Source organism: Festucalex cinctus, chromosome 18, assembly GCF_051991245.1.
Source record: "Festucalex cinctus isolate MCC-2025b chromosome 18, RoL_Fcin_1.0, whole genome shotgun sequence".
Taxonomy (NCBI): Eukaryota; Metazoa; Chordata; class Actinopteri; order Syngnathiformes; family Syngnathidae; genus Festucalex; species Festucalex cinctus.
In genome coordinates, this window is record NC_135428.1 from 5,898,155 (window position 1) to 5,926,036 (window position 27,882).

The window sequence follows — 27,882 nt, forward strand, 5'->3', positions numbered from 1 at the left end:
ACCTGTAATTGCCACAAGATGGCAGAAAAGTACTACATTTGTTTCAATGAGACTCCCCAACTCATACCTGGTGCCAAATAATACTTTCATTGTTGTGGCCTGAGCACAAAAGCAGTGAAGTTTTTCAGTAAAATAGGTGAATTTGCAAATGCTGAAGTTCGGCAATGTGGGGGGATTTCCTCTTAACTGGAAGTCTAGACACTCCTAGTTCTCACCCGGTATTTTATTTTGACGTTATTAGCTTGTGAATTTGAATGTGAAGAATATGCGTTGTCCTTCCACTTTGAACATTCTTGTTAAATCATTTGGAATAGTGGGCTAATTATCATTTATTTGTGGATAAAGTTTAAAACTCGCTTTTTCCGCTTTTGCATGTGAAAATAAAAAATTAGTTTAATAGATTTATCGAATAGTTGCTGTTGGACTTACCTGCTTTTATTTTATGTTTCCCTTCCAGATTGCAAACATCCTGGACAGCCATGCTGCAACTCTTAACAAGAAGTCTGAAAGAGAAGTTTTCTTCATGAACACGCAAAGCATTGTTCAACTGGTGCAAAAGTGAGTGATAGAGTCTGTATGATACGGCACTCATGTGCAACTTGTTTACATTGCATCATACGGGCCGGTGTCTTGAATTTCAAAAGTTTGACTATTAAAATAAAGGCTGATACACCCCACAAAAAAAAATAAAATAGTAGCTCCATACCTGACTATGTTGTTTGCTTCTTTATTTACAGATATCGCAGCGGGATCCGAGGTTACATGAAGGCTGTAGTGATGGACTTGCTCCGACAATACCTGAAAGTAGAGATCCAGTTTCAGAATGGTGAGAAATTGTGCTCAGTGTGCAAGATACAGCCAGATGTAATGCTACTTTTCTCCATTGGGTGGTGCTCTTTCATTACCGCTTGGTACAAATGTTTGTTTGATAGGACACTATGACAAGTGTGTGTTTACCCTGCGTGAAGAAAACAAAGGTGACTTGGCAAATGTGCTCAACTACATCTTCTCTCATGCCCAAGTCACCAAAAAGAACCTACTGGTTATCATGCTGATTGTAAGTCCATCACATTTTGGATATTTCAGCATGAAGGTTTGTTTCTATTTCCATTTAATGGAATTTCATTAAGTACGCAGACAGTTGTTATCAACCCCCCTCACCCCACTCTTGCATATATGACAGCGGTAGTACTGCGTATCCTCTCTTCAGGACCAGCTATGTGGCCGCGATCCCACACTGACAGAAGAACTGATGGCCATGTTGACTGAATTCACCCAGCTCAGCAAGACGACAAACGCGAAGGTGGCACTTCGTGCACGGCAGGTTGGTTGCGCGGTTCAAAACTAAATAAGGTCGAAATGACTTAAATGTAGTATGAGGACACATTGAAGAGCGGCTTGCAGACAAACTAAAAGAGGAATTTTTCTTTCGGATCTTGATGCAAACACCATGAGGAATTCTGAACTTTTGTTATTTTTTTTTATCTGAAACCCACATGAATTCTTATCAATTACAAATAACATAACATTTAGCTAATTTTAGATTTTAATGGTGTCCTTTAATTTTAATGGTAATTTAAATGCGCTATTATGCGAGAGAGAGAAAAAAAAAAACATGTTTGTGTTTGCACACAAGGACGCCAAATCTCATTTGTATTTTGCAGTATCGTATGCCCATAAAAAAGATTCTCAAAGGAAGGTTAATGTTTTCTAACAAATCAGTCGGGGTGTACTCATTTATGTTGAGCACCGTATGAACATAGAAAAGACAATGTGTGAGGATAATAAAATCCAATGAGGTATGAAATCATTCATAATTTCATTCTCTGCAGGTGTTGATAGCATCTCACCTCCCCTCTTATGAGCTCCGCCACAACCAGGTGGAGTCTATCTTCCTCTCTGCTATTGATATGTATGGCCACCAATTCTGCATTGAGAACTTGCAGGTAGGCAAGGAGGACAACCTGCAAGATGTGATTGACTCATTAGCCGAGCAAGCATTTATAACGATGTTAATTTGCCTTCTAGAAACTTATTCTTTCTGAAACATCAATCTTTGATGTTTTGCCCAACTTCTTCTACCACAGTAATCAGGTTGTCCGAATGGCGGCCCTTGAGGTGAGATCATCATTTCTCTCAGTTCTTGAACCACTTGGCCCTGATGTATTTTTAATGCAGAGTGCTCACAAATCTACTCCTAATAATGTGACTTCATCTCCTTAATCACCGCAGGTTTATGTGCGCAGAGCATACATCGCTTATGAGCTCAACAGCGTGCAGCATCGCCAGTTGAAGGACAACACGTGTATAGTCGAGTTCCAGTTCATGCTTCCCACCTCACACCCAAACAGGTATTCAGTTGATGGTTATGTACAAAGTTGAGAAGGATTTCATCCATCCCTTTTCCTGAAGGATGACATCTTTTTTTTCACATAATAGACGCATGATGGATTTCATTATGACCAACTAGAAAGTAAAATAACTTCATAGGAAGATAGCAAATTTACTCGACTGCTTTCACAAGTCAACATGCTCCTATTTCTCAGCAGGAATTAGTGGGCCTATTTGGCTTGTTGTTTTTTTCTTCTTTAACTGCTCCAACTTTTTATCTGCACCGATTTTCATTAAAGCGGAAGTCAATCGTAAACTTTTTTTTACAATAATATGTTACATGTGACCTCACTAGTCTAAATATGACATTCTGATTAAACTCATTCACTCCCAGCCATTTTCACTCCCGGCTGTTTTACTGGATTTTGACTGATTTTGCAAGGCCCACAGAATATTCTGTTCTATTGCTATAAAAACATGGAAACTACCAAAAGAAAGATTAGAGTTTCTTATTTCATCAGGGGGAAAAAAATATTTCTGTTTCCCTTTATAGCAATTAGCATTAGTGTATATATAAGTTTCATCATTATTCACAAATCTGTTTTAAACTGTGGGGAAAATAGCTTTGATACAACATGGCCCTGGTTGATCTCTTATACTCTGATGCCGCCTGCTGGCCATTTTTGTAATAACTACCGTTGCTTTAACCGTTCTCTGTAGTTAAGAGGCTGCATCAAAGCCTTCTGTATGGTCTAGCATAAAAAAAAACAAAATACATAAAAAAAACATATTAATACGTCTCTGGGATGGGCGGCCATTTTGCCACGAGCTGTCGACTGAAGATGACATCACAGTTGCTCAGGCAACGACCAATCATAGCTCACCTGTTTTCTGAACCTGGGCTGTCATTGGTTGTTACCTGCACAACTGTGATCTCATTTTCATTTGACAGCAAGTGGCAAAATGGCCGCCTTCTCATATTCGTATAAAAACGGCTGGATTTTGCTGCTTCACTCCTATTCCACTCACACATTAACCAAAATACTGTGTTTAGACTAATGGGGCTGCATAGAACATTTTATTGTCAAGATTTCTTTTTTAAATTGACTTCCACTTTAAACATTGAATTTGTCAGTGTTTGTTTCTGTTATCTGTATTTGGCTGTATTGTTTTGGGTTGCTTATACCAGCTGTGTCCCATTGTTTAAACGCTCCAAAGCAAGGTAGATTGCAATACCAGACAGTTTCGTTTAAAATGTGTGTGTGTGTGTGTGGGGGCATCAAAGCTCTCCCGCCTGCAGAACCTTATGTCAGCTCGTCCTCCTTGGGGGCACTGTTGCCAAAGATAAACGGACAAATTTGAGGATTGTCTTGTGCACGTTCAGCATTCGAACATGCTTGTAACTCATAATCATGACATTTCAGTTGTGTGTTCTGGTTGTTTGTGTGAACGAGTATTTGCTTGATTGCTTGCTGTCACTGTGCACGACTAGTATGCTGGAATTACAGAAGAATGTCATGCACATACCAGCCACAGCATTAGGTACACGGGCACTATCGCGAGCATGATCAAAAAGTGTTGGTTGTATCATATGCATGATTGAACTGTTATTTGTGAGATCATATTTTAGATGTAGCATAAAATTGGATCCAAAATATTAGCAACACCTTTTTATGCAAGCAATGCATAGAACAACAAGTTCTTAATCTGGATCAAATATTATTTCTGACAGTGTCCATCAAAGGTGAGCATGAAAAGACTAATTTGCAATTTAACTCCTAGCTAATCTCGTTCGATTGATTATGGATTGTGCGAGCGTACCAACTGTTGTGGCTTGGCAACGCGTGTACTGCATGTTTAAGTATGTATCATGATTTACTTGTTTCTAAAATCAGCATGAAGTGATCAACAGAAGACAGCCTAAATATCTCGTGATGCATGTTGGACAGGGAGCAGTCAAGAAGTAAAATGTGTACTCAACCTTTCGACACCCGGGTGCATTCATTTACATATTGACTAGTGCATCGCAAACAGTGGTTGAGATGAACTAACACACTGCTGCAACTTGACTGTCTTCCTGTCCTGATGCCTGCCAGTCTGCCACTAACCCCATAGTAATCAATGTTGTTTGATTGCAGAGGGAACATCCCCACCCTAAACAGGTATTGTAAACATTCTTTTTGTTGCATAGATTGGTTTAGATGCATGGCCAAAGTACAAATTCAAATTAAGAGCAATTTATCTGTTAATTAAGCAGTTTGGTGGTATAACTGGAACTACGAAGTGCAGGCTTCATCTTATTGATGACAGCATGGCGCTCAGCTCATAATCTGTTATTCTTATTAATGTATGCGTGTGAGTCTTTGTGAAAATGTGCAATATTTTTAACAGTTGTGTGTGTGTGTGTGTGTGTGTGTGTTTGTGCCTCTGTTATCGATAGGGCTGGGTTTAAAAAAAAAAAAGGGAATCAATTTCTTTACGTACCTTATATTGTTTCATCAAACCATGAATCGATTATTTGAATCTCTTTTTCCCATAAATTCAGAAGAAAATAGAATATTAACTCATTCACTCCCAGCCATGTTCACTGAAGCAACCCCCCTTTGTTCCTGGATGTTTTACTGGATTTTGACTGATTTTGCAAGGCCCACAGAATATCGTTTTATTGCTAGAAAAACATGGAACCTACCAAAAGATTAGTCTCTTCTTTCATCAGGGAAAAAAAAAGTACATTTCTATCTGTTTCCGTTTTGAAGCAGTTGGTATTATATTATAGCTAAGTTTCATCATTATACCCAAATCTTTTTAAAACAGTGTGGAAAAGAGCCTTTTGCAACATGGCCCTGGTTGATCTCTTATACTCTGCTGCCACCTGCTGTCCGTTTTTGTAATAACTACAATTGCTTCAATCATTCTCTTCAGTTCAGAGACTGCATCAAAGCCTTCTGTATGCTCTAGCATACAAAACCCCCCCAAAACAAAATGTATAAATCCGTCTTTGTGAGCATGGTAATATTTAAAATAGAACGTATTTATACGTTTTTGGGAGCAAATGAGTTTTGGCCATTTTTTTGTATCTTACTGTTTTCTTGAAATTTACTGTTTTTAAATGTATTTTATTACATTTATAAATGACCAGACTTATTGCACTTTAAGACAATTCAGAATCTTTTAAATGTATATTTACAATTGTTGAATTAGAGTTGAGAAAAAAAATTCCATCACATCCTTGCAGATGTCAATGTTTGTGTAACGCTTAAGTGTTTATAACATGTTACTTTCATTAATAAACTAATTTCACCAGTTACTATGTTGGCAACATTTAATTTGGAATGTAATGTTTGTGGCGTTTTTATCATGTCCTTAATTTTTTAGAAGAATTGACATTCCATAGAACATCAATATAGTATTGAATTGAAGTGAAAAAAAAATCTAAATCGAATTGAACTCTCGTTCTCGAGATTTTGAAAAACATGTCCAAATCTGCTGAAATAAATGATGTAACTGTCCCGCTAGGAAAACATCCCCTTCATTCCCGGACAGTCGAAAAGGCAAAACTGTCTCAAATTTGGAATCTCTGGACAGGTTTGACACCAAACATTTAAAGTACTCTGTGGGTGTAGGCTTTGGGTTAACACGAGAGAGCACTTCAGGGTCTTACTGGTGTTTTTGCATTTCTTTGTTGTCTGAGCCGAGTGACATGACAAAATGAAATTTGGTCTCAGTCCCAACTCTACAAAATTAGTCCTAATGCTACGACTTATCTGACACAGTTGGTCAGTGTAGCTGAGGTTACTTTAGACCGCTGGGATTTGGATCCGTCACAGCAAAAAAATCTGAATTATATTTAATCTAAAATAGCTGGGGTCAAATGTCACATTTTTGTCATCACTCTATGGGTTATTAGTCCAATTTGACTAACAAGCAGTCTGTCAAATATCCCTGTTTCATTCTGCTCAAATGTAATATGTTTGAGCCACACCAATTTAACCGTCTTTATACCAAAGGAAAAGGGGAAACAATGCTTTCCATAGCTTCAAAAACTCTTTACACTTGGGACTCTCAAAAGGTGTATGGGAAATATCTTCCAATCGCTCGTGATGGCGCAGATTGTCATTCCAAGTCGCTTTCGCCACAGGATGTCATTCTCCTCAAACCTCAACCACTATGGCATGGTGCACATGGCGAGCGTGAGCGACGTTTTGCTGGACACCTCCTTCACGCCGCCCTGTCAACGAATGGGTGCCATGGTCTCCTTTCGCTCCTTCCAGGAGTTCACCAAGTTAGTGTGTTTAAAAGTATTTTAAATGGAAATATGAATGTTTTGTGTGACTAAAGCAAGGCTGCCCGATTTTAAGGAACATAACAGATGTGTTGAGTTGCTTCACCGACTCGCCTCCCCCAAGCCCGACCTTCCCCGACGGAGGTAATCCCGTCCTGTATGGTGAAGAGGACAACAAGGTGGCAAAAGCTTATTGTAATCGTAGGCGGCTGTAATTATTACTTGTGGCGCAACTAAAACTGCTATGTTACTTTTTTTCGTTGCTCATTTAGAGTGCCCAAGATGAACCCATCCATATATTGAATGTGGCTATAAAGACCGACAGTGACATGGACGATGACGGCTTGGCAGCCATGTTTCGGGAGTTCACCCAATCAAAGGTTGGTCCCCAAGAAAGTTTTTGTTGATTTTATCAACTTTAGTACTAGACTAACAGACTTTTTTTTTTTTTTTTTTTTTTTTAAATCAATCCCAGAAATTCCTACTATTTGAACATGGAATCCGTCGCTTGACTTTCCTTGTGGCTCAAAAGGTAAGACTCCCGTTCTGTTTCTCGTTTTTTGTGTTTGCTTCACCGTCTGCCTTGCATGTTACCCTTTTAATTGTTTAAATGGCTGCCATTTGACCAAAAATATCTTGATATACTGGGTTACTAATATTTCCGAATGACATTTGTGCATGTTGAATGTTCTTGTGATATTTTGAGATAATTTGCATTACAAATTCTACCTTGTATCTCCTTTTGCATGCCTTGCTTTCGCAACATTTATGATGAAAGGATTTCAGGAAGCAAATCAACTGTGAGGTGGACCAAAGGTTTCACGTAAGTAGAGGGGAAGGAGGGCAGCAAGCCTAATATATACTGTATATGAAAAATATGACAAAGTCAAGGCTACTTAACTATGAAGAAAATATTAATTTGGTAATAACGATCACGATTAGGCCAGTTATTTGTTTTTTCTTTCAAAACAAGGAAATGTTTAAATGTAAAAAATATTAAGAAAAATTTCTTTGAAACACTATAATTATGCAAGTTCCTTTTGGACCAAACAAGATTGATTAAATTTGTCATTTTAAAATAAATTTAAAAAAAATGGTGCAAATCTATAAATTTAAGCAACTCAATATTAGTATTTATTTTGTAATTGTGGAGTGTAATAAATTGTAATTGAATTTCGATTAATTGCACAACCCTACAAAAAGTAGATTGATTGATTTAAAAAATAATAATAATAATGCTTAGAAAAACATACAGGCCGTGTATACTATTACACTCTAGCTGACACATTTTCAATCACTTGAGAATTGTTGGTCTTCACAGTGAATCCTTCCATTTACATCTGCAGCCCAACAAAGTGTTGGGACAGTTGCGTAATGCATAGAAACACCAATAGTATTTGCAATAGTAGCCAAAATGAGGGCATTGTGAGTGTCCTGCCTTTTGACCCTGATATTGTTTTGGCAATAGGGTTTAATTTTTTATTTTTTTATTTATTTTTCCCCCCATGGGCCCGTGTGCGTCTGAGAACTAATCATGCTCAGTGTTGTCAGTGCCATTAGGAGCCCCTCGTTAAACTGAGGGCATTTTTTTTTTTTTTTTTTTTTTTTTTTTTAGTACCTCTAAAATTTGTTATTTTCCTCCATTTACGATATTCTCGACACAATGTGTAATCAGTGTCAAATTGTGTGTGTGTGAAGCGTGTAGTTTGTGCACGGTTGCTGGTCTACTGTTATCATGTAGCATGTGATGTGAGAAAAGCGTCTCCAATCGGGCTGGTATTGTTGTCGAACACTTCATCTGATATCATTCAGCTGGGCCAAGTGGGCAGTTAGAGGAGCAAGGCTCATGTTTTATTCATTCGCAAAGGGAATGTATACCTTTCTGCACAGACTATTCTTATGTGGACTCACCATCAGAATAAATGTAAAAACTTACTTTAGTTTTTTTTGTGATATTTCTAAATTGTGCATACTTAACTGTGATGTTTTATTGTTTTGCTTCACAGAGAGAATTCCCCAAATTTTTCACATTCCGCGCCCGAGATAAGGTAGGTGTGTCTTCATGATAAACCATATGAAAGTTTTCTGGTTTGAAACATGGTAATGCTGAAGCTAAAGTTGCTGCAAGGGGTGCTTAAGGACACTTCGGAATTAGTGATCGGACAATCTAGTTCACCAGTTTAGCACCAGCTCTTTACATTCCGGTGACTGTTTTTGAGATTGATTGTCGAAACAACTTTTTCCACCCCAGGCTACATTGGATTTCTTCCATTGTAGACATTTGATGGCTCCTTCTCTCCCTTACCCCTGATAGTTTGACTACAATGACACCAGCAAAACTCATTAAAGTAATGAACTCTTTAATTATGTCTCCCATTTAAGAGAAATGACACCCATTAGCGGCTCTCTGAGAATGAGATTGCCTACGATTTCATTTACTTAATACTGTGTGTAGCTCTTGGGCATCTTTTCTACTTTTATTGGGAACCAGTGTTCTTGAAACTGCCTTTTGATATAATCTTGCACTTTTGCATTGAACGCGCCTTGTGAAGAATGTGTGATATTTCTCGAGGGTGTTTGTCTTGCATTGTTGTTTTATGGTGACATCTTCTCAACAGTTTGTGGAAGATAGGATCTACCGCCACTTGGAGCCGGCTTTGGCTTTCCAGCTGGAGCTGAACCGCATGCGGAATTTTGCCCTGACTGCCATTCCGTGTGCCAACCACAAGATGCACCTCTATCTGGGTGCAGCGCGTGTGGAAGTGGGAGCGGAGGTTACAGACTACCGGTTCTTTGTGCGAGCCATTATCCGCCATTCCGATTTGGTCACCAAAGTAAGAAACTGTGAATGTGCTCGATCAGCTGCCACATTTGACTCCACAAACAATTTTTTTCTGTCCCTTTACCAGGAGGCCTCTTTTGAGTACCTTCACAATGAGGCAGAGCGTTTGCTACTTGAGGCCATGGATGAGCTCGAGGTTGCTTTTAACAACACAACAGTGCGTACCGACTGTAACCACATCTTCCTCAATTTTGTCCCCACAGTCATCATGGACCCTTCAAAGGTACATCAGACCATTCTAAAATTAACCCCAGCTTCTTAGCGCCAACATTTAACTAGCATTCCTCTGTGAACAGATCGAGGAGTCTGTGCGTTCCATGGTGATGCGTTACGGCAGCCGGCTTTGGAAACTGCGCGTCCTGCAAGCCGAACTGAAAATCAACATCCGCCTGACTCCGACAGGAAAGCAAATCCCCATTCGCTTGTTTCTCACAAATGAATCCGGCTACTACCTGGACATCAGCCTCTACAAGGAGGTCACCGACTCCCGAACGGGACAGGTGGGGCCCAAAGACCGCCAGGTGGGGCACTCGTGCATTTTCCATGCCATCCGCTTGTCAGATTGTCGCAGGAAAAGGGCTTCTGTTGCATTATGGATCACTCATCTTCCAAGTTCAGAGGGACATTTCTGGTTTTAAAGTGTTTGGATTTGGAGATGAGAATTCTCCATAGTGGACTTTTTTTTTTTTTTCTAGTAATTTACAGGAATGGCGGTATCACGAAAAAGTTGAGTATTTTTTTCAGAAACGCAAACCCATATTGTATAGATTCAATACACATAAAGTGAAACATTTATAGCCTTTATTTCTTCATGTTGACGACCATGTTTTGCAGATAACGAAAATCCATATTTCAGGGTCTCTGAACATTGCAATATTGTGAAAAAGTTAAATGTTAGAAAGTCATGGTGTCGCCCGCTAATAATTAGCTAATTAACTCAAATCACCAGCAGGGGCTTCCAAAGCCGTTTAATGCTTTCTATTTGAAACTGAAATCAAAGTCCCAGAGTCTGAAGGAACAGTGGATATATTTCACTCTTAATAATTTATGTAATATATGGATGTCCCTTTATGAAATGACTACCCAAATATTGAACTTTTCCATTATATTGGAATTTTTTTTTTAAGATGCCTGTATGTATGAGTTGAATCAGGTAAGATAGACTTCATCCTCCAGCCATCGTTCCATAATTTTTATCATCACACCCATTTATTAAGTAGTTATTGTCTTTGAAACAGAAAATGTCAAAATATGCAGTATGTTGTTTCTTGTTCTTCTTTGTTTTCCTCCCATTAGACAGTGAGAGGATCCCAATTTAGTTTACATTAGATGGCGTGACATTTTTTTTTAATTATGCTTAGAGCCTATCCCAACTGACTTTGTGCGTGAGGCAGGGCGCATTTGGAGAAGTAGAAAAGTTCATACAAATTTAGAGTCTTCTATGAATATATGATGCATATTTTGTAATGTTGGAAGCTGGAGCACTTGGAGTAAGCACCCGGGAACACACAAATACCACACAAAAAAAAAACACAGCCAATGGTCAAGCCCACAACTTCTGAATGTGACACAGACGTATTAGCTGCACGCATGACCATATTTTCAATTAAATTGAAATATTATCAATTTTAAAACAATTGAATGGAGAAATAAGATTAAGTTAAAAAAAATTAAAAAATGAGCCATGTTTTTTTTTGTCAACATTTGTTCTTGAGGGGTCTGCATGGGACTTGTATTTGCGTGTTCGCACAAGATGTCATTCCATCAAATGAACTGACTGCTCATCGTCACCCAATCCTCATTCTCATCAAATCAGTCACCTGGATGCTAAGATAGTCAGAGATGCCGGTGTGTTTTTTTTTTTTTTTTTTTTTTAATGACATCCTTTCTTGTGCAGATCATGTTCCAGGCATACGGAGACAAGCAGGGTCCATTGCACGGCATGCTCATCAACACACCCTACGTCACCAAGGACCTGCTGCAGTCGAAGCGATTTCAGGCACAGTCACTGGGCACTACCTACGTCTATGACTTTCCAGAAATGTTTAGACAGGTGCATTTGCAGATCTTCCTGTGTGTCAATATATTTCTGTTCAACAAATTTGCAATATGTGGTAACATCACTGTTGGTAAATTTACATTGACATGACATTTAAATGAATGTTAATCTGTATATCTGACAGTCTATTACACCTCTTTATCCAGGCTCTGAAGAAGTTGTGGCACTCAAGCCAAGCGCATGCTTTCCTACCCAAATGTCCTCTTCCCTCTGAGTTGCTGACCTTCACCGAGCTGGTGTTGGACGCCCAAGGTCAACTGGTGCAGATGAACCGACTGCCAGGTGGCAATGAGGTTTGTGGTTGTGTGTTAATAAATTAACTCATAAACGTCATCGTCACACTTGTGAGGCAATTTGTTACTGTGCAGCATGGTCTGGATTGAATCATGGTCTCTTTTAAATCAGGCTTGAAAACTAAATTTTTTTTTTTTTTTTTTTTTTTTAAATTATAAATATGATTTTAACTTTTTTTTTTTTTTTTCTTGCTCCGTCCTTTCTATAGCATTTTGAGACAATGTTGATGAAAAGTGCATTACAAATTGAATGTTGTTGTTGTTGTTGTTGTTGTTGTTGTTGTTATTATTATTTCAGTCTTTAAAAAAATAAATGAAAGGGGACAAAAAGAAGTAAAACTTACATCTGCCCCTGATCAACACAAAAAAGAATACCACAATATGACATTTATTATTATTATTATTATTATATTTCTTATTCTTATTATTATTATTTCAGTCTTTAAAAAAATTAATGAAAGGAGACTAAAATAAATAAAACTTGCATCTGCCCCTGATTAGTATTATTATTATCTTTATCATTTATTATTATTATTATTATTATTATTATTATTATTTTCTTTAGTGTACAATGTTAAGTCTTGATTTTGTATTTTGTATTTTTTATTTTTTTTTAAACCCACAAACACTCCACGGCTACCACAAATCCCAGACGAGCCCCCACAAAAAACCCACACACAAAAAAACAAAAACAAAAAACGGCCATGAAATATCGCAGACCGTAACGATAACAAAAAAAAAAAATCTTTAATATGCACATTGTTAGGTAGAATATGATTGTATATATGATTGTGTGTTTTTTATTTTTCCATCCAGATCGGTATGGTGGCATGGCGCATGACCCTTCATACACCAGAATATCAGGCCGGACGCGAGATCATCGTCATCAGTAATGACATCACGCACAAGATCGGCTCATTCGGACCCCAGGAGGATGTGCTGTTCCTGCGCGCCTCCGAGATGGCCCGGGAGAGCGGCATCCCTCGGATTTACATCGCGGCCAACAGCGGCGCCCGCATTGGCCTGGCTGAGGAAATCCGACACATGTTCCATGTGGCCTGGCAAGATCCAGCTGACCCATACAAGGTCAGTTACTTGACATAATTGTTCTGTTTGTTTCGATCAACATATAATCTATTTGAGGTCATGTGTTGCCACTATCACTGTCATACGATAACAGAGCTGTCACCGTTTTTTGCCCCTGCAGGGTTTCAAGTATCTCTACCTTACACCTCAGGATTATAAGAAGGTCTCAGCCCTGAACTCTGTACATTGTGAACACGTGGAGGATGAGGGAGAATCCAGGTACATCTCTAGATTGCATGTCTAGATACATGTTGTTGGGGAAACGATCATGGTAGCTGTTCTAGTCGAGTATAGAGTGATGAAAATAAGAAAGGCGAGAGTCGAAGGGGAGCCTGCTGGCTGGTCACCCCTGAAGGAACACCATTATTTGCTGTCACATAGGTACAAGATCACCGACATCATTGGAAAGGACGAGGGGCTGGGTGTGGAGAATCTGAGAGGGTCTGGCATGATTGCTGGAGAATCCTCTGTGGCTTATGAGGAGATCATCACCATGAACCTGGTAAGAGCAAGTGTGGGCGAAATACAAATAGCTTTTAAGGCTGTCAACTTGGTGTCAAGAAGCCTTAACGTTGATTGTCTCGCTTAAAAGGTAACGTGCCGAGCCATTGGGATCGGAGCCTATCTTGTGAGACTTGGGCAGAGAACCATTCAGGTGGACAACTCGCACATTATCCTTACTGGGGCTGGAGCACTCAACAAGGTACAGCATAGTACAAAAATGTTTCCATATCATCAGTGGCAATATTTCAACAGCATTTTTACCAATATCCATCTACAGTCGAGTCCCACATAGCGTTCGCTCCTCTACCCCCCCCCCCCCCCGAATATACAGTGTGTATATATATTAAAAATAATTATGTGAAGTTTTTTTACAGATGCAAGGCACTCTTTGGTATTCTAAACCTTTAATTGATTAAAACAAGTTAAAAACAATATACCAAGCAATTTCATATTGTTTATACTGTCCTGTGAAAAACACTTGTCCATTTTTCTTTTCTTTTTTAAAAATATTTATTATTATTATTATTATTATTATTATTATTATTATTATTATTATTTTCTTTTTTCCTTTTTTTTTTTTTTTTTTTTTTTTTTACATATTTACGTTTATGGGATGAAACTGAATGCAGATGTCCCAAAAATGGGGAGAAATAATAATACAAAAAAAATTGACATTTTTATTATTTTTTTCAGAGAACTGTGACGATATGCATTCTGTTGACAAATTCACAATATTTTTTTTATTTATTTCTTTTTTAATCCAATAATATGAGCACACAACGGAGACATTAAACTGTTAATGGTTTAAAACTATTAATGTTATATTTACAGTTAGATTACCTTTGCTGTAAAGAATTGTACTGAATACAACAGTTATTGTGGTATTTTGTGGGCTTTTTTTCCCTCCCCGCCTTCTAATTTGTTATGTTCCACAAGGATACCCTCGCAATCCCAGACCCCCAACCTTCATTGTTAAATAATTGAAGGCGAACCATGAAGTTATATTTGCTTTGCTGGAGGCTGCAATGCAGGACATCCACATTATTTGTTTTCCATTAAAATGAATGTTTTGCTGAGACAGGTTTTCTGCTTGTTGTTGATTGGTGTGAGTGCTCATGTTTGAGCTTGCACGCTTTACTACACACCTCCTATTTTCCCTATTTTTCCCTCCCATTCACTCTCCTTGTCAGTGTAATAAGATGTCTCCATTTCAAATTAATTGACAGGCGGCAGCATGAGAAATCATGCAAATGGCAGGTTGACGGAGCAGCTATTTGCCGACGCCTCTGTTGTTTTTAGACGACTCCACTGTTTATGAAGAGACAGGTTGTTAGTGAAGTATCCACATCAGAGGCTAATAGCTAAACACTCTTGTGATTTATTTTTTTTGTAATATTTTTGGCAAGATTCTTCTCTCCTCCTCCCGCCCCCATTCTTCATGTGACTTCCTGGCTATTAACTGAAACTTAATTGAGAGCAGGAGGCTGCCACCCCAAGATCATCATTTAATTAGCCTCTAGAAAGCTTCCATATTTTCAGGGGCTTTGGATAGTAACTACTAGCACAAATACCCCAATGAGCTGTTCCATCGACTTGGCCTGTCTTTTCTCTCTCCTGGCGATCTCCCTCCTTTCCAGCTCCTACATCCCCTTGCCGTCTCTGCGCAGCAGAATCTTAATGAAGCCGCGATGGCCGCAGGCTCAGAGGCTTTGTGTGTGTCAAGGTGACTGCAATGTTTCTTGGGGCCGCAGGCTTTCCTGACAGCTTTAGGAGAGCGCCCTAGATTTGTAGCCAGATACATAACCATTAATGGTAATAACGAAAGTAAATGATGGCTGAAAAGGTGAAAGCCGAGGCGAGGGAGTGAGCTCCTCTGATTTTTACTGAGCCATGTCAGGGCCCTGCCACCTGTTCCTGCCTGCTTATGAAAATAGGGCGTGCTGAGGTTACGACTTTATGGCTTCAGGTTGGTTCAGGGTCACTTTGCCAGGTAAAAGTAGTTTGGTTGATTCTCATGATGCACTGTCAGGTTTACCTGTTTGACATTATTAAACACAACAAAAAGGAGAGAAAGCACTCAGTTCAAAGCTCACGAGGAGAGAGAGGACCTGACTGATAAAATTCACTACTGCACTCGGGAAAAAATCCCCTCCTCACCCTCTACTTTTATTTGATTTCCACGCCCCTCGTTACATAGGGGTTCCAACCCCAATGATGCAAATACAAAACATAGTTGGAACACAGTGTACTTGTCTATGCGTGTGTGCATGTGAGTGGAAGATTGCTGAGTACGTGTGGTCAAGTTTGCAATCGTTTCTTAGAAAATAGACGGCCTCAGCAGACTGGCTCGAACCATTCTGCTGCGTTAGATGTTCTGGTTCTTGTGCTTCTTGAGTCATCTTCTGTTAAGATAACATATAGATAGGCTATATGTAATATAATGCAATTATTCCTACACACTGTCCATGGCAAATTATTGTTCTTTTAGTGTGTTCCTTCCGCTCCATATCCACCATATTCATTAAGTGTTGCCATATAAACACAGAGCTGATGCAGGAAATGTAACAATCTTGTTGAAAAATAGTAGCAGTAGTAGCAATATACTCTATAATAGTACATAGTACACGTTGCTTTGTGTATCAGTACAAGATCATTTATCTAAAGCTGCAGCAGCCTGATTCTAAAAAAAATATCCACCCCAAAATGCCTCCATTATAATTTAGCTTTAGCTCAGTTGCTTCCACTGAAGTAGTGAGTTTATCTTTCAAAATCCTCCACTGCTCATTCGACTTATGATTTTGTATTGTGCATGTGTGTGTCCGTCCATCCCCTACCAGGTGTTGGGCAGAGAGGTCTATACATCAAATAACCAGCTTGGTGGAATCCAAATCATGCACAACAATGGTGTGACCCACAACACTGTTTGTGATGACTTTGAGGGAGTCTTCACTCTCCTGCAGTGGCTCTCTTACATGCCCAAGGTAGGATCTCAGTATTGCCGACTTGAGTTGATTTCTATCATGTGATAAATTTAAATTACATCTTTTTTCTTTAATTCATTCAAACCCAAATATGTGTAAAATTTTTTTTTTTTTTTTTTTTGCAAGAGCATAAGGAAGGCTGTGATGCAGCTTCTGACAAGAGGTGGCTTAAAGCAGTAGTTACTACAAAAAAACGGTCACCAGGTGGCAGCAGAGTATAAGAGCTTAGCCAGGACCATGTTCCAACAAGCTCTTTTTGCCAGTGTTTTCACCAGGAATGTCTATTGATGTAACTTAGCTATATTGTAATGTTAATTACTGTAAAATGGAAACAGATACTAATATACTTTTTCCTGATCTTTTTCCATCAATTTTTTATTTTTTTTGGTTGGGGTCAATGTTTTTATTTTTTTATTTTTTTTATTTTATTTTTTATTTTTTTTATGTATTTATAATGGAACACAATATTCTGTTGCAAAATCAGTCAAAATCCATTAAAACAGCCAGGAGCCAATCGTTGTTGCTTCAGGGAAAATGGCTGGGAGGGAATGAAAAACGACATATTCAACAGATACTATAATTAGTCAAGTTCACTCCCAGTAATTTGGCCTTACACTTGCTCTACTTGTACCACATCAACATTCAAATTGAGTGCAGTGGCATTAGCAAGAGCATTCCTGCAACCAAATACAACTGATTTAGTTTTGCCAATCATTAATACCAGCCAGTTCAATCCCACCCATTTGATCAACTCAACCTGAAGTTTCTCTCTCAAAACAATTGAAGATGGTGATGTATAGAACAAATCGTCAAATAAGCATTTGTAACAGCACAGGGTAAATCATTTATATATAAAAAATGAAATGAAAATAATAGTGGTCCTAATTCCTGAGAGACCACCCCACAAGACCTATTTCCACAAAAAAAAGCAAAAAAGCACTATCATTAAAAATACTCAATATGAAACATTTGAGTTTTGCTATAAGAATGCGAGAGCTTTGACAAATATATTTAAATAATACTGTTTTGTCTTGGGTTTTTTTTCCCCAGTGCAAATTTAGCCCAGTGCCCATCATGAGTGCCAAGGACCCTATAGATAGACCAGTTGAATTTGTGCCAACAAAAGCACCCTATGACCCTCGCTGGATGTTAGCCGGTCGTCCGAGTCAGAGTGAGTGCCTTTTGATGCCAACTGTTTTTTTGTTTTGTTTTTTTTGGTGTTTTTTTGTGATAAATCTTGCGATGAATGGATGTTCTTATAGACACATTTTAATGCTTTATAGCTTTTAAGTCCAAGTAGGCCATGGCAATTTATTTTTTATTTTTTTGTTACCCAAAGTAAATATAAAGATTTATCATGTCCAGCAAATGTGCCACGAGTTAGAAGTCGCAATTACTCATTTCAAGACAGCCGCTGGGTCGCCACTAAGAGACAAACAGTTAAGTCTGCTATCATGCTCCAAGAGACAAGATCAAGATAGCACCAAAATGGATGTGGATGCGTTTCCCTACTGCAAGCTCGGACTGTGCAGGTCCTGTAACGGTGTAATTATAGCTTGCGACCACAGAGATGTTGGAGGATTGTGCAGAAAGAGGCACACGGCGGTGGTAGGGATGAGCGGCAAGTCTTAATTGAACAGTAACCTCATAGTGTATGGCATGTTTCACCGGGTTAGCAAGCAGAAAAACAGCTTCGCAAGCCTTTTTGTAGCCAATCATCCATCATGTTTCCTGCCAGGATTACTGATGGAGGGAAAACGCACGCAGCCTTCCACTGTATTATTTAGAATCTTGTGAAATTTAACAAAGAAAAGGATGTTTTATAAAATGGATTCATGTTTGAATTTGCGTCTCAATCCATTTTTACGAAGGTCCAAAAGGCTCTTGGCAGAGCGGCTTCTTTGACCACGGCTCCTTCATGGAGATAATGCAGCCATGGGCTCAGAGCGTGGTGGTCGGCAGAGCTCGGTAAGCCCCCAATAAATGCAACACAAAACTTGAGAATGGATTTGATATCCGCCCGTGTGCCAGATATCAATGCTTAATACTGTATTTCCGCAGACTGGGTGGGATACCTACCGGAGTGGTTGCTGTGGAAACGAGGTCAGTGGAGCTGTCAATCCCAGCTGATCCAGCTAATTTGGACTCGGAGGCCAAGGTGAGGTCACTCGCTCCACATACTCGAGTATCGGCTAAGTGTTTCATTGTCTATAGATGGAGTGATTGTGATGTTGTGGTGTGTCTGTTTAGATCATCCAGCAGGCGGGACAGGTGTGGTTCCCTGATTCGGCTTTCAAAACAGCCCAAGCTATTAAGGACCTGAATCGAGAGGGGCTGCCTCTCTTTGTATTTGCCAACTGGAGGGGATTTTCTGGTGGAATGAAAGGTGCCTTCATTTCTAAGGAAATTGTAGTTTAGAATTCTGTCATCTGTATTGCATTTTTATTTTATTTTTTATTTTTTTGTAGACATGTATGACCAGGTGTTGAAGTTTGGTGCCTATATTGTGGACGGGCTGCGCGAGTACAAGCAACCCGTGCTGGTTTACATCCCGCCCCAGGCTGAGCTGCGGGGTGGTTCCTGGGTGGTCATAGATCCCACCATCAACCCTCGTCACATGGAGATGTACGCCGACAAGGACAGCCGGTAAGTTATGGAGGACCAAAGATGCCTAAATGTATAAAAAATATTTTTATTTTCACTTTTTATATAAGTCATTGATTTTTTTCCCATACCTGACCTATTGCATTGAAGTGTGGGGATGCTCATCCAAAACCAAAACTGAACTAATCTTCCTTTTACCGAAACGTGCTATTCGTGTCGTTTGTGGTTGTGGATACAGAGACCACACTAATCCAATTATGTATACAACTAAAAACTGTCATATTTAATGAATTGATGGCGTTTAACTGCCTTAGAGTAATGTATAAAGACCATCATGAAATTTTACCAGTTAATATACAAACCAATTTATAAAAAGGGAAAATGAGTAGAAATTTAAGAGGAACAGACATTTCTTCCAAACCTAAATATAGAAGAAAAAAAAAAAATAACGACGTATGTCAGTGTCAATCTGGATTGCAAAAAAAAAATCTTCTGTCTATTTGTGTTTTTAAAAAATGTATAAAAGCACAATTACTGCAAAAATATACACAAGGACATGCAGTTGAATTATTTTGTAGTATTGTTACACTGAAAGCGTCTTGACCGCTTTGGCGTTCATTTTGTTGATTTTTTTTTTTTTTTTTTTTGTATTGATCAGGGGCAGACAAAACACGTTTTCTGTCCCCTTTCATTTCTTTTATTTTAAAGAGTGTAATAAAAAAAAAAATTGAAATTGAATATTTATTTATTTATTTTGTGTGGCATTTTTGGCCCTCCATATTAAGTTGATTCGAAACGAGGAAAGATTTCAAGTCTGCGTCAACATTCATCCACTGAAACCATTCATGTTCTCAGAGGTGGAGTGCTGGAAGCCGAGGGGACAGTGGAGATCAAGTTTAGGAGGAAGGACCAGGTGAAGACCATGCGACGAATAGATCCCGTCTACATGAGCTTGGCCGAAAGATTGGGTCAGTCATCTTCAGTTCCAATTAACGTTCTTTACTGGTCGCAGTCTACTCAATTTGTAGTCTTTCTCCCTCTCATTCCCTGTCAGTGAAGAGCAGGTGATGGAAAAAGGGGGGCTGTGTACCTTCACCCTTCTTTATCTGTGGATAGTATCATCTTTGCCTCGCTCCCTTGAGAGACGTGTCAATCACAGCGGGCTAGGATCAATTGTCAGCTCTCCTGTCTCCCCGGCGCAGCCTATCGATTTAACTCGCAGGAACTGTGATCCAATGCTGCGTACGTTTGCCGCTTTGGGCAAACTGGTGCAGCGTTATTGAGGGTTTGAGAGGAACAGATTGGAATTGACAGAAATCAGTCAGCAGCTAGAGAGCTCTGAAAGGAAAGCCAAATAAAATGCGGTTTAAGTCCCTGCTGCATTTTGGATTGATTGTTAAGACATTAGACTCTCAATATTTGCGTAATCCGCTTAAATTGTTAAGTGTCATCCATATTCTCCACATGAATGTTGTTGTTTTTTATCCAGTGGCTATTTATGTAACAGATTTCACAACCGGTATTTTTCCAGCAGTTTTGGTTGCGAAAACTTTGCTGCTCATTAGAAGAAGTGGAGGAAAGTGTCTCACTTGAATGGAGAATTCTTGAATTTAAATTTCAGTGGTGTGTTGTGCCAGACTGTCTCAGACTGAAGTTAGCCATTTTGGTTTGAAGTAGCCATTTACAGGGCTGCTACTTTGACAAACAGCGACTACTTGCCCAAAAACAACCAGCTATGCTAGACTAGCTAAATTGTTTGAGGTTTCTCTCTATCTATCTTTTTTTTTGTTCGTTAGCCACATTTCTATAGATTTCCATGAAAATTCCTTGTTCTCCCCAAAAGGAACCCCAGAGTTGAGCCCTCCTGAGCGTAAAGAGCTGGAAACGATGCTAAAAGAGCGGGAAGAGTTCCTGCTGCCCATCTACCACCAGGTGGCCGTCCAGTTTGCAGACCTCCACGACACTCCGGGCCGAATGCAAGAGAAGGGTGTCATCACGGTGGGTGCTTTGCATCCAGAAAAGTCTTGCCTGCCCGCTTGCAGAATATAATTTTGTGTCAGTCAGATTTGAGTGAAACAGATTTAATGTTTGTTAGGCCGTCCTTATTTTTATGTTGCATCAAGTATCGCATTAATTTTAATGGCGTGGTTCGTGACATTTAACGTCAACATTATTTAATTAACAAGATGTTTGTCCTTTTCCTCTGTCAGGATATCCTGGAGTGGCAAACGTCCCGGCAGTTCTTTTACTGGCGCTTGCGGCGTCTCCTCCTGGAAGAGACGGTAAAGAGAAAGATCCAAGCAGCCAACGGCGAGCTGACAGACGGACAAATTCAGGCGATGCTGCGCCGCTGGTTTGTTGAGGCTGAAGGTGCTGTCAAGGTAACGCATCCATGCACGTTTGTACTGTGAACTGGTTCACTTTTATTTTGATAGTGTTGCTTTAGTTGTGTTCGATAGCTGGTTCTGCTGGGCTAGAATTGCTCAACCTGGCATTGCAAATCATGCAGTTTAGGACAATAACTCCCATCACTCAACTCATTTTTATATTTATAGAGTACTTCAAAAAAGAACCAATGCTGTTTACTTAAGAGGGAACCAAGGGGCAGCAGAAACAATGAAACAGCAGAGGCCTCAGAATTGAACCCTGTGGAACACCACATGTTACATGGGAATTCATATTGCACATATTCATCGGACTACTTTTTTTTTTTTTTAACTCAACATAGTTATTCATTCACTTCTGGTCAAGTTTTTTGTTGGTTTTTTTGTGGCAATTTCGTTGCACAACTTTTATGTAATGTTTTCTGCGTCAATAATATACATTTCTCCATTTGATAATTATTTGACATCATTTTCCGTGATTGAAGATGCCAATAGAAATGCATTGTCTACAAAATAGTGATTAAATGTATCATGAAATACAGATGCAAAACCCCAGTTCCTTCAGGCCCAGACCGCCAGGAGCTGTCAGGAGCCTTGTTTCCTGCGAAGTGGCCTTCTTGTCTGCGAGAACGCTAACCCCATAAGAACTCACTGTCTTAAGCCACAATTAATCACAGCCCTGGCACGTGCTGATAGGAGAGCAACACGCTGTCTCTTAATTAAAAGCAAACAGATTAAAAATGATTAATAAGGGCATTAAATGTTCTTGCGGACCTCAAGCAGGGCTATTCATATAAAGGCAAGGGCCTATTAAACCCCGCCACCCTCAAATCTTTAAGCCCCTCCAGCCTGGCTTTGTTTGGGATCAGTGATGCCGGTACTCATGAATACTAATATTTGCTATCAGGTCCAAATCAACAAGACATCATGCGTCCACTTTGAGCCGGTCCACTTCTTTTGTTTGTGTTGATATTGATTTGTGCACACTCGAGCAGTACAATTTTGTAAGCTTTATATTTAGCCGTAATTGCCGCAATGGCTCAACGTGACAATGACGTGGTGCAGGCCTATCTGTGGGACAACAATGAAGTGGTGGTGGGATGGCTTGAGAGGCAACTGGCCGAAGATGAGGGCGCCCGGTCCGTCGTCGACGAGAACATCAAGTACATTCGTCGGGATCACATCCTCAAGCAGATTCGCAGGTAAATTGCAGTTTCACCGAGGGATGGCTGATATAGCCTTAAAATGTCAAAATGTCCCAAAATGTTTTTTTCTCTTCACAAAAATCCAGTCTGCAAATATCAATGACATTGTTCAAATCAAGTTTGGATTTGTTTCCCCATCTGAGTTTTGCTTTTTCTATTCATGCCAAACAAGTATTTTTAAGAGTTATTATATTTTATTTTTTTTAAGCAATAATTTCCATAAGAGACCCTTTTTTATTTTATTTTATTTATTTTCCCTTCCTCCAGGGCCGAAACCAATAATTGGTAATTAAGGAGGTTGATAATCTATTTTTGTGGCAGGGGGGGGATTCCACTTTGTTGATTTTTTTATTTTTTATTTTTTTTAATAGAGCAAATATTCATTTTTGATAAAAGGCAAAATATTAGTGTCAAAATAAAAAAATAAAACCCTGTTGATTTTTTTTTTAAATGCGTTTATTGAACAACCTTTAAGATTTGCAAAAGATTTGAAAAATTTTGGATTAAAAATGTATTATTATTATTATTATTATTATTATTATTATTATCTTAATAGATGTCTTTGTTTTCAAGTTGTAATAGTGTTCAGGGACCACCCAGGGTCATTAGTGTGTCTTAAAAATAAAAAAATAAAATAATAATAATAATAAGTAAATATAGCTCCCTATTTTCTACAGTAAGAGGTTTGCAACAGTGACAGGTAACACATTTAAATTGATTTGTTATTATTATTATTATTATTATTGTTATTATTATTAATGCCGATATTTGTCATAATTCTGAATACCGTCATCAATAATCGACCCGGCCAGTAATCCATGTATTCCTAATTTACATCTATTTCAAATATAGTCATTTTTATTTATTTTTTTGTCCTTTTCAGATTAATGTGAAAAAAATAATACATATGTAAACAATCATGAATAAACTTAAAATAAATCTTAGAATGTGCATACCACTGGTCAAAAATTTCTAACAATTCGATAATTCATTGCTAAATATGGCCACGTCTCTGGCAATGTTCAATGCAATTGACTTTCATTACGTTCAATGTCAAACCAGTTCTGCTCATGTTGCCTGTTCTTGGCAGGAATTAAACTTACGAGTCACTTTCAGGTTGTTAGCGGAAGCGGCGCTTGTTCGCAGGGACCTGCTTTGAACTATGGAAACTGCTGAATAAAAAAAAAAAAAAAAAGAGAGAGATAAAATAATCACTAAATCGCCCAGCTGTCGTTTAATTTCATGAAGAATTGTCACTTACTTCACAATGCTTTTTTTTTTTTAAATTTTTTTATTGTCTTGCGCTTCCAGCTTTGTTCAAGCTAACCCAGAGGTGGCCATGGATTCCATCATCCACATGACCCAGCACATCTCCCCCACACAGAGAGCTGAGGTGGTGCGTATATTGTCCACGATGGAGACCTCCACCTCCTCCTAGTGCCCGAATCCGCGGCCGTCCAGCTCGGGCTCAAGGCTGGCATGTAAGATTCGTCGGAGGAGCCAACGTGAGCGCCAGAAAATCGTTGGTAATGTTTCATAGCTATGTAGTATTCTGTAAATTGGGATGAAAGCGCATTCAGGTTCAATTGGCAGAAAGTGGCTAATTCTATTTGGTTGCCAATTTGATGTGGGTTTGAACTTGAATGTTGTCCTATTCCCGCGCATACTGCAACATAGTTACATATTTTGACGACTATGCCAGCAGTCTTGGCGAGAACGGGTCTTTTAAACTGCCAACAAGGGTGCACTTAGTTACTGAGCAGAAAAAATAGCAGGAACGTTATAACCCATTTGGACAGAAGAGCACAGCGGGGAGCAAAAGGCGCCCTTTTAGACGCCGACTGCTTCCCGGTTCTCCTGCAGTGAACACAAAACTACAGCTGTCCCTTCTGTTCGGACTTCACGCTGCTCCACATGCACTTTATACCGCTTCGCTGTTCACATGGCAGACAGAACCAAATCTGCTCTCACTGTAAATGTGGTTATCCATGTCGTCCTGCACGCTGTTACAAACACACATTGGACATACTTAAATTTAATGGGAGGCGGTGATGGTACTACACACAGAGACGTTATTAGAAAAGTTTCTTTGCTCGCATTTATTTTGTATTGTCTTGTTGCTCACCAAAGCAATCATTGAAAATAGCATCGTTGTTATCCATTTGTTTTTATAGTAGGAAATATGAATACGTGAGGAGATCACATCTGTTCAATGATTCATGTAATGTCACCAAATGTCTAACTGTAATCTACTTTATTTATACTATTTTGTACTAAATATTGCTTATTTTCAATGAGGTTATTCTCAATTGTGTGTTTCCCTACTTGAAAAAAAAGGTACTTTGTGTCAGATGTAACTGTACATACGGTGTATTTAGTACAGCACTGTAATTTTGAACTCAGTCCTTGACATATTGCCTCATTATGTTCATTCGACAATGTGAAAACAGCTTTGTGCTCAGTGCTGTGCCTTTTTTTTTTTTTTTTTTTTCCTTGACCTGTACTGACTTGCCACCTAACACTGGTTTTAACCTAAAATGGTGAAATAATGACGTTAGCAATCTAAAATAAAGCTTGGCCCGTTAAATTGTTTCATATCTTGACTTTTTATTTATTTATTTATTTATTTATTTTTTTTTAATATATCAGGTTTTTTCTAGGGATGTTCGATACCACTTTTTCCCAGACCAATACCACTATGAGAACTTGACTCAAGTAGTCACGATGTCGATACCAAGTACTGATACCACTAGTACTTTGGAAACATAAAAAAAAAGTGGGTGTGTCTTGACCTCTGCCGAAAACCTATCTTTGATCGAACTCGGGTTAAAAAGCACTGACATAGACGGTGTATAATTGTATATACATTTTGATCGCCATGCCTGATACTTGCATCACTGCAAGCATCGTTAACACATTCATTGCCAGACCAGCGAAAAAAAATGCATCATTTGACGTCTTTTTCCATCAATGGCAGTGAATGAGTTAAAATCGTAGCAGTCAGAACAGGGACCATTACACTGGGGAGACATTTTCTGATTATTCGACTATGATACTCCTCGCATTCCTTAACCCAAAGACGATTAATGTGTCTTTTTTTTTTTTTTTTTTTTTTTTTTTTCCACCCTCTCGCCTTTTAAACTTCAACAGTCTTAAGAAGGATGAAACGGATCAAACAAATACTGAGGGAGCTATCTCCTCCGTTTTATTTATTTAATTTTGCCCTATTTCGTTTGTATCATCCCCTCGGCTCTGTCAACTTTGTTATCGTCCCCACCAACAAATATGTAAGACAAATTGAGTTGCATGTGCCCAATACCCACAACAATTACGAGCAGGCCAAAAAGAAGAAAGTCATTTGGTGCTATAATTGGAAATGTGTGTTGCGTGTTCCCCCTCTTGTCTCCCACAGGGTTTTGCTCATTTGTGGTGGTGCGTGCGGCGGGATAATTCTTTTGATCAGTGACAAAATGCAGATTCAAACACTCGTGTGGAAGAAATGGCATTGTTTGGTGGAGCCAAATCTGTTCTTTTATAAGGAAGGTAACAAAAAAGGGGGACACAATTTGATATCTAGTTTAAAAAATAAAAAATAAAAAATCAACCTGGATGGTTTAGCCCTCCTTTGTGGAATTTGCGTGTTGTCCGGCCTCCTCTCATCCAAAGTGGTTCTAAATTGAGATTCTAAATTCCCCAAACATGAATGGAAATGGTAGTTTGCCGATACGTGCTTGTTTTTTTCCTCAAAGTCAAAACATGACACTTCAAAGTTTTTGATATACCGTATTTTCCGCACTATAAGGCGCACCTTCAATGTATGACATATTTTCAATTTTTTTCCATATATAAGGTGCTAAATAGAGGCTGGGGTTACGTTATGCATCCATTAGATGGTGCTGCGCTATAGGGAATGTCAACAAAACAGTCAGATAGGTCAGTCCAACTTCATTAATAGATTACAAACCAGCTTTCTGACAACTCCATTCACTCCCAAAATGAATAAACAGTTGTTTTATTATTTTCTCTGAGGTAAAGTATTAGTATTAGCTAGCCAAGCTAGCTCCAAGATGGCGGAATCTTGCGCGTCACCGATCGTGCAGGGTCACCGATAGCGTCTTGACAGCGAGACCTGTTGCGGCTCAATGTTGATCCATATATAAGGCGCACTGGATTATAAGGCGCATGGTCAGCTTTTGAAAATATTGAAGGCTTTTATGTGCGCCTTATAGTGCGGAAAATACGGTAGCTATTTTTTCCCAGCAGGGGCTTTTGGTAGGCAACTAAGAGGGAGAAACTTTTTGCAAAAAGATGCCTGCAACGAGATTGAAATGGAGGAATTAAGATAGCTCAGAAGGGAGACTCAATCATGCATCTGGGGAGAACCATAATTCCACATTCATGTGTCTCAATAGCTTGACAGCACTTGAGAGACAATGCATCTGACCCAGATGCAGGATTCCAATTAGCCGGCTGTATGCAACAGTTGAGATGAAACGCGAACGGGGTCTTTACAGAGCCCTTGGGCTGCCTGATTACTGCCTGAAAACAAAAAAAGTCTTTTGCCCATGATAAAGAGTCGGCTGACAACACGGGGAGCGCCAGGCCCCAGCTGTTCTCCTGTCTCTCTCCCGGCTGAGGGTTTGGAAAGAAAAGCTCCTCTCTGCTCGCCCGCCCGCCTTTTTATGTCAGGACTACATTGCAAAGTGTACAGCGGCTCAGTCACACTAAGATGCTTTAGATGTGTTTTATGTTGAATAACTAGTGAAGCAGATTAACGATGGGGTCAACGGCCTTCTCAATGTTGCATACAGTCAATTCATATATTTTGTATTTTTGGGGCAACCGTCCTGTTATTTGCAGAAAATTGCACCTTGGTGCTGTTGATGTGTGTTGAGGATTTTTATTTATTTATTTATTTTTTAACACAAAGTATGTTGCTTTGTCACCATCTTGTCGCATCAACAGACAATATATAGACGTCTTCTTAAAATAATCGCCTAATTATTTTTTTTCAGATTTTTCAGGAAACACAAAAAAATTATCCATTTGCATCATGAGATGATTTAGATTTTTTTTTTTCTCAATTATTTCAAGAGGTTTACAATATGCAATTGTATACAATTTGTGACAGTAGTTCTGTATGTAGTCATTACACTTATTCTCATTTTTTTTATTACACTAAATACTAAAGACGTAACTGGTCATGTTGAGTGTTTGTATTCTGTACCTCCTAAGTTATTTATTTACTGTTCTTCATTGAGATGGTCAAGACTGTCTCCACGGCAATGAGACGGTATGCCTTGCGCATGGG

The 27,882-nt window shown here is 39.0% G+C and overlaps 1 protein-coding gene across 8 annotated transcripts in view; it reads left to right on the plus strand.

The window, feature by feature from the left end:
* Positions 1 to 25,155, plus strand: part of acaca (acetyl-CoA carboxylase alpha) — a 35,845-nt gene extending 10,690 nt beyond the window's left edge. Inside the window, exons 21-55 of one of the 8 annotated variants that reach the window (XM_077504485.1) lie at positions 458 to 558; positions 738 to 826; positions 933 to 1,057; positions 1,211 to 1,324; positions 1,833 to 1,946; positions 2,029 to 2,118; positions 2,233 to 2,351; positions 4,470 to 4,493; positions 5,848 to 5,916; positions 6,470 to 6,613; positions 6,690 to 6,792; positions 6,886 to 6,993; positions 7,089 to 7,145; positions 7,392 to 7,436; positions 8,620 to 8,661; positions 9,232 to 9,447; positions 9,523 to 9,678; positions 9,752 to 9,976; positions 11,353 to 11,508; positions 11,661 to 11,807; positions 12,624 to 12,893; positions 13,015 to 13,112; positions 13,275 to 13,395; positions 13,486 to 13,596; positions 16,235 to 16,378; positions 17,429 to 17,549; positions 18,250 to 18,346; positions 18,440 to 18,536; positions 18,629 to 18,764; positions 18,847 to 19,024; positions 19,838 to 19,950; positions 20,826 to 20,980; positions 21,193 to 21,363; positions 22,432 to 22,568; positions 23,883 to 25,155. In XM_077504485.1, the coding sequence (XP_077360611.1) occupies positions 458 to 558; positions 738 to 826; positions 933 to 1,057; positions 1,211 to 1,324; positions 1,833 to 1,946; positions 2,029 to 2,118; positions 2,233 to 2,351; positions 4,470 to 4,493; positions 5,848 to 5,916; positions 6,470 to 6,613; positions 6,690 to 6,792; positions 6,886 to 6,993; positions 7,089 to 7,145; positions 7,392 to 7,436; positions 8,620 to 8,661; positions 9,232 to 9,447; positions 9,523 to 9,678; positions 9,752 to 9,976; positions 11,353 to 11,508; positions 11,661 to 11,807; positions 12,624 to 12,893; positions 13,015 to 13,112; positions 13,275 to 13,395; positions 13,486 to 13,596; positions 16,235 to 16,378; positions 17,429 to 17,549; positions 18,250 to 18,346; positions 18,440 to 18,536; positions 18,629 to 18,764; positions 18,847 to 19,024; positions 19,838 to 19,950; positions 20,826 to 20,980; positions 21,193 to 21,363; positions 22,432 to 22,568; positions 23,883 to 24,009 (4,320 nt within the window). In that variant the 3' untranslated portion in view covers positions 24,010 to 25,155. The remainder of the gene's footprint in view (positions 1 to 457; positions 559 to 737; positions 827 to 932; positions 1,058 to 1,210; positions 1,325 to 1,832; positions 1,947 to 2,028; positions 2,119 to 2,232; positions 2,352 to 4,469; positions 4,494 to 5,847; positions 5,917 to 6,469; positions 6,614 to 6,689; positions 6,793 to 6,885; positions 6,994 to 7,088; positions 7,146 to 7,391; positions 7,437 to 8,619; positions 8,662 to 9,231; positions 9,448 to 9,522; positions 9,679 to 9,751; positions 9,977 to 11,352; positions 11,509 to 11,660; positions 11,808 to 12,623; positions 12,894 to 13,014; positions 13,113 to 13,274; positions 13,396 to 13,485; positions 13,597 to 16,234; positions 16,379 to 17,428; positions 17,550 to 18,249; positions 18,347 to 18,439; positions 18,537 to 18,628; positions 18,765 to 18,846; positions 19,025 to 19,837; positions 19,951 to 20,825; positions 20,981 to 21,192; positions 21,364 to 22,431; positions 22,569 to 23,882) is intronic. The other 7 variants (XM_077504486.1, XM_077504487.1, XM_077504488.1 and 4 more) reach the window with 7 other exon arrangements.
* Positions 25,156 to 27,882: the final 2,727 nt, after the last annotated feature.